Source organism: Atta cephalotes, assembly GCF_000143395.1.
Source record: "Atta cephalotes unplaced genomic scaffold scaffold00045, whole genome shotgun sequence".
NCBI lineage: Eukaryota > Metazoa > Arthropoda > Insecta > Hymenoptera > Formicidae > Atta > Atta cephalotes.
Genome location: NW_012130109.1, coordinates 1,017,261 through 1,024,630, shown reverse-complemented (window position 1 = coordinate 1,024,630; position 7,370 = coordinate 1,017,261). Strand labels below are relative to the sequence as shown.

The following is a 7,370-nucleotide window of genomic DNA, read 5'->3' as shown; positions in this document are numbered from 1 at the left end:
ACTATATATATATATATATATATATATATATATATATATATATATATATATACATATTACAATCAGATACGTAAGTATAGTATTTGGTTTCTAGCATTTGATTTCTGATTCTTAGTTGATGACGTTTAAAGCTGATAGAATCCCGATTTATGATGTGAATCGTACAAAATCCTCGCAGATGATAAGTCTCGCGCACGTCTGTGTGCATATCACGGAAATCAGCGAGATGTGTGGCTCCATGCCGTGCTCGAGTCTTGGCCAGACTATTAATTAACCCGCGACTACTGCCTGTCCACCGGCTAATTACAAACCCATTATCTACTTGTATCGCGTATGTTACTGAACGGAAGCTCAATCTTCATGGTTTTGGACTCGCAATGTGCTTGTCAAAATATTCTAACACATGATGGATTTATTTACACCATAACATTTGATGATAATGTATATAAAATGGTAGAACAGAAATAAGTTGCTGATTATTATTATTATTATCAATTAAATTATTACTATTAATATTAATATTTATCAAATTTATTTGCACTAGTTCTTTGGGCTTAGAATCTTTTTTACTACATTTATAATACAAATGTGTATTCATTAAGACTAATGTGTCCGGTGAATACACCTAATATTTGAATAAATGAATAAAAAATGGATGAAAATACTCATTCGAATACACTTTTTTTTATTCGTTAAAAAATGAATAAATATTTTTCCATTGAATGAATATTTTTTGAATATTTTCATTTTGTATTCACTTTTATTCTGTATTATCTGCACATTATAACTTGTAAGAGAAAACAGAAATCTATAAAAACAACGGCTACGATTACACTGTGCGCTTAGTCCGTCACATATAGAGTAAACAAAGATATTTTTATTGGAAATAAATAATATATCTCCGAATTTAATGTCCACAGACCATAATGAACGTGCTCAAGATATCTTATAACATGTTTATGACATTACTATGACATTACATACTGTGATCGGAATATGTATGGCGTTCTATCAAATAAATATTTATAAATTAAAAATGTATTACTTTCTAAAATATTTTTCAAAATTTCTAAGTTACCTTTATAAAATTTGAATATTACAATGACAAAAATAAATAAAATTCATTTTTTTTTTACTTAGCATCATTAAAGCCGGTTATAATTAAGAGTAACGATTGCTTATTGGATGCTTTTTTTCAATTATATATATTTTGTTTGAATGAATATGAATACTCGTTAAATATTCATACTTTTTTGTAAATAAATATTTTTTGAAAACCCAAAATTTTGAATAAATACAATTTGGAGTTTAATTACAATTTTTTGTGTTCATTAGGTAGACTGAGATATCAATAATTACAATCCAATATCAACAATTACATTTCTAACGACGAGATATTGCATACATTCACCATTCGGCAAATATGAAGTTTCAAGCTTTAAAGGTGCTGTAAAGAAATTTCGATAAATTTCTACACGGCCATTAATTGTCTTTGCAAAATTATTAATAATCGTTGTCATATTGGCAGTGGAACTCTCTCGCGATACATCACACGGGACCTACCAATCATAGGTCGCATATCACAGTTTTACTAAGGAAAAAGGAACGACTACGAATGACAAGTTTGCCCGGAGCTAAAGATTAAGAAAAGGAGAGAAAATTGGGTACACGCAGTATGTTATTAAGGATCACTGTTTCCCTGCGGACATTCACGCGCGATGCTACATGTGTAATCGAATCGATATGTCACCTCGAGCAACGGATAGATAAAATAAATTGGCATCTTTCGATTAAAATCCAGATTAAAAAATCAACAATTTAAAATTTATCGTTTTCATGCTTTCAACATGATCATAATATCGTACACTGAGAAAAAATATAGTCAATTTTAATAAATATTTAGTTCAATACTAACTAAACATTTACTTACAGTAAATAAATATTTGTTTAATAAAAGTAAAATAAAAGATTGTTAAATCAAATTAACACTATTATTTATATCAAATAAATATATCTTTATATATTTAATAAATATTTAATTGGCAGTAACTAAATATTTATTAAAATTGATTATATTTTTTTTCAGTGTACAAAAAATTAATTCCATTCATAGAAATGTCTAAATTTTAAGAGACATAATAATCTTTATGAATAAATGTTCATAAAAATAATTTATTGTTAGTCACGCCTATCCAACTAAAACTGATTTCATCAATTTTTTGAATTATTAAAGTATGCATGGAATATTAAAAATAATTGTACATATTATACACGTATCTATATGTTTAGATTATATAACAAAAATAAATAATAAGTACATATAATTAGAAAGAATATATTTTATAACAATCGTATAGAATTTCTTCAAATATTTGCTTTATAAAACTGAAATAAAGCTTTCAGTAGAGGTTTATTTTTATTACTAGTCCTGCAGTGGTACAAACGACTCATAACAATGTGTCGATTAAAGCTTCCCGACCAGCGATAGATCGATCACGGTTTGATGACGAGAATGTCGACGGGCTGGCGCGATGAGAACGAGGATCCGGCACAATAAATAACACGCGGATCCGACGCCGAATTAATCGATCGTAATCGATCGATTTGCCGTACGCCAATCTGCCCCGTGTGGATTTTCAATTTGCACGGACCGTGGGGGCCTCCGTACACTCGCATCGCGCACATTAATCCACCGATTACTGTACTTGATTACTGTACTCTTGCCGCGAGCAGGGATCCGTTATCTCATTTGAAAAATCTTTCGCGCGATATCGATTTCGACGCATCTTATTTCTTTCACCTTTAGCGATACTTCCGATTAATAACATATCTATTTACCAAAATGTATTGTATGTAAATTGTACCAAAATGATATAGTAATTATGGTTGTCAATCACGATTCTATTTAAATGTGTTATTATTTCTTAAATAATTTACGTTCTAAGAAATTTAATTAAATATAGAGTCTACATTAAAGTATTATTTATTTAAAATACATCTTTTTTATATCATCTGATTCGTTTTCTATGCTTATAGAAAAAATTTTCTAGTTCTATAATACATTTTAATTGCATTAAAAAATTTCTTTTTCACATTTTATTGTTGAACATTCAAGACTTTTTACAAGATCGATTCGTCATTCTTAGGCATTAGGTAAAATACACGTTTAAACGCATTATGGTCTCTCGTAGTGAGACAGAATGTAATGACCACTTCCAATTTTTGTAAAAATGCATTGATCAATGATGAATAAAAATCAAAGCATCCGGCTGTCATAATTAAGAAGCTAGCAAAATAACGTTTTAGGTCCCGATTTTAGTTACGAAGCTATTAACGAAGGAAATATCATCAGAGTAACAGACTCTTATCTCTCTTTTCTTTCGAAAGAAAGAGAGAAAGAAAGAAAAAATTATTCGCGTGTCCAGCATTGATTGACAATTATCACACTGCCCACGTTGATGTTACACGCACAGATCGTGCGAGGTGGATAGGCAGACAAACGCACGAACATACGTGATCAGAAAGAAATATTACGGAGCTCGATGACCTTTTTGAGCGGCGAGACTAGCGGTCAATCTCGTTAACTCATTGAGATTTTCTTAATGATAATTTTTCGCAATAATAAATTAAGTTCGCGCGAAAAAAAAAAGATATCTCAAGAACCTTAAAATGGCTCGAAAGAAGTTATGACATATTAAAAATAACGTTTTAAAAATTACTTTTCGAGTAACATGTTTATCGCTTTAATAAATTGATATTCCACCTCAGATTCGTATTGACAATTCTATTTGATTTCGCACTATTTAAAACAAATTTTATTTCAACAAGAATTTTCATTGCTTCTAATGGTTGTATTTTATATATGATGTCCATAAAGATAAACCGCGATTTGCCGCTTCGATGATTCGCGGATTTTCTTAAACCGTCAGTTGAACGTCGCAAGAGCAATTTATTACTTTCCAAGTGACTTTAATGCAAACTGGTCTCGCCGTGTGATAACATCTATCTGATAAGCTATCCTCACGATGTTAGTTGCCCGATCGTGCGCAAACGCGCCGTTGATCAACATTTCTGTGTTCTTGAATCGAGCCTGTCATTAATAACTAGCCGACAACCGAGACGCTCATTACTTTCGATTTAAATGGAGATTACTTTCAAAACGTGGATTAATAGTTAGCCGAAACGGATAAACCGAATGCGATTTATCCGAATCGATTTAGAAGCGATTTCTGAAAGTAACATTACATTGATATAATCCATAGTCAGTGATCAATTGATCGATTCATTTTAATCAAATTTATCCCTGTATAATCGGCAAGTACCAACTTACAATTTGAAACTTTATCCATTTCGTATGAAAATGTCATTCAATAGTTCATGATTTTATTAAAGTTAAGATTTACACAAGTACATTTAACGAAAAAGATATTTAAGTAGAATAGAAGATCAAATCGTAAAAAAAAAAAATATAAAAGAAGCAGGGTTGGATAGTGCTAAGTTAAAAAATTAATTAATTTTAATTTAACTTAGTTACATTTTAGACTCTTAACTTTATTTAGTTACATTTTATCCGTAGCTATCAATTTTTTATTTAATTCTTTGAAGTGTCAGACATAATACGCGGCAAAAGCAATAACTTAAAATGATGTGAAAATTGTAAAAGTGAGTAAATTTACTAGGTGTTGACTAAATTCTAGTGAATAAATATTCTAGTGAATTTGTTCACTTTTGTAATTTTCACCTCATTTCAAATTACATAATCGACCCTCAAATTTCAATCTGTCAGAAACCGTATATTTCGATTATTATATTATCTATTATTCCTTATTACTATCGTTACTTCCTCGTATTGTGTCTGAAGCTTTAGTCATATCACAGTATTCATAGAATCTTATATATTAAACATTATACATAAACAAAACATGTAAATAAAATACAGAGTATTTTCTAAATGAAGTATATATTTGTCATTTCCGTTATTTAAGACTAAAATTCTGGAATCATGAATTAAAAAATAAAAAAACAAATTTAAGTTTTAACTTTTCAATTATTTTTTTTTATTAACTTTTAATTCAATTAATTTCATTATAAATTAATTTGTATCTTAACTTAAGTTAAATTTTCAAGGTTGTTAACTTTAACTTAGTTTAAAAAAAAGTTAACTTATCCAACCCTGATAAAAAGTTGAAAAAACTTTTATAGAAACTGCGAGAATGTAATGTGAAAAAAGTCAAACCTTGTGTGCACTCATCAATGTCCTCGGAGCAGTCCAATCCTTTGTATCCGGTGGCGCAAGAGCAGGTGAAGGATCCGTTGATAGGGCTGGTGTCACAAATCGCGCCCTCATGACACGGATTCGACGTACAGGCATCATCGAGATGACAAAGCAGCCCTATAAAAAAATAATCGTTTTTCTTTAAAAACTCATATTTATTTTATTACATATTTATCTATTATATTTTCTATTATATAAATCTTTAATTTAAAGTGAAATTATCTCTGTATAATATTTTTTTAATAAAAATTAAAAATATTTCATTTCCATCTTAATAACAAATATTTCCGAGTGGATTATAATATATCATAATAAATAAATCATAAAAAAGTACACGCATTTTTTATCAAGTATTACAAATCTTGTTTTCAAAATTGTGTTTTCATTCATTGATATGAAAATAATAGGTAATTGTTAAATAATTTACAAAACATGGAAAACGCATGTAACTTTCCGATTTCCTTCAACAGTGAATTATACATCTGTACAGATTATTATAAAACTAATTAAGGAAATTACCAAGCATCGTAAACTAAGAAGGACAATATAAATTGAGAAAGCTGACCGCGGGATGTAATTTTCCTTGGGAAGCGGATCGCGTGTGCGTTGAAACGAACTTTTCTTTCAAGTTCCTCCAATAACGGTACCAAAGTCCCCGGGATATTCATATATAAACCAGAATAAGTGCATGCAGATGCAAGAGCACACCCGCGCACAGCTAACTGTAAGTATATCTCTACTGAACTGAAAGCACGCCTAAAGGCAACGCAAGAAGCAGCCATTACGTGTTTATGTTTTGCGTTGTGCATCGCGTGTTCGTTAACTACGCTACTAGTAAGTCCTCTCTTTCTAATCGTCGAAAGTAGTAAGAGAAGATGCAGAACGTGATATAATTTTTTCTTAAAAAAAAATGTACGAAATGAATATGTTGCATCAGCATGTCTAGATATCAAATAAATTTATTCATTTATTTTGCAAAGTTGGTACATTGGTAATTTTTCATAAACAATATCCTTCTTCATCGATATCGTTAATGACGTTAATAAACTAAATAGACTACGCGATTCAATGAAATTGTAGTCACTCGGCTATAAACGTAGCTTCCAATAATGGCGACGGTGGATCTGACAGCGAAAGAGGAATATACCTGTATTTGGCGATCGTCGCGCGAATCGATCTGAAAAGCGTCTTCTACTTCGACTACTCCCGCGGCAGGGCAGAAATAAGGACAGAAACTCGTTTGCAGTCCCCAAGGTCGACACACGGCGAGAAGCCGGGGCTCCGGGAGTCTTCGGAATCTCGAGATTCCGAAGGACCCGTTCTACGGTCTCTATACGTAGTATATCGGCATGTCATACCGACCGCATATGTGCAGCTGCACCTGCCGATGCATTGCCGCGTTCGCAGTGCGAGTCCTGTTCTCGATACCATACTCGGTATCGAGTTAATCACCCTGCTCTCGCGCGCGAACTCGCCAAACTAAACTTGGAAAGAGACTCGATTTTCTTCCTTTTTTGAACGGAGACTTTGACTTCCGTTAAATTGTTTAGATCGAGCGATATTTTATAGGGTAACTCCGGCAAATACGCCGCGCTGGGATTTACGCCGCAGAAGTCAAAAAAAGTAGGAGTGGAGGTAATTTTCCCGCAACTACTCTGTTACATACCTTTATGTTATATTAGCATTGTGTTATGATTTCAATTTTTTACTGTTAATATTAATGAAATTATTGTGAATTGAATCGATTTGTCACTGTGTTAAGTAGTGCCATCATAAATTATAATCTACATAAAATGATTACCGTAGGAAAAGACTTAGTGGTTGTTTCGTGATACATGAGTGAGAGGAATAGTAAAGCATGTTGTATACAAGTACTTTGCTCTTGTATTCTTTGTTTAGTTTGTCGTCTTGTATATCCCACCTTCGAACATTTTTAACAGGCGGGATTTATGCCCAAAGCACAGTACATACAGTAGCGCAACTCTCCTGATTTTATGTTGGTCAAGATGGAATGCGCATGCGTGAAATAAGTAAGTTGCCCCGTCTCTTTTCCTCCTTTTTTATTGCTCTCTCTCTCTCTCTCTCTCTCTCTCTC

General features: G+C 31.8%; 1 protein-coding gene across 1 annotated transcript in view; it reads right to left on the bottom strand.

The window, feature by feature from the left end:
• LOC105622484 (neurogenic locus Notch protein) overlaps window positions 1-7,370 on the bottom strand; it is a 318,234-nt gene that overhangs the window by 95,153 nt on the left and 215,711 nt on the right. The window contains exon 7 of the mRNA XM_012203901.1: window positions 5,237-5,392. Within this exon, the coding sequence (XP_012059291.1) occupies window positions 5,237-5,392 (156 nt within the window). The remainder of the gene's footprint in view (window positions 1-5,236; window positions 5,393-7,370) is intronic.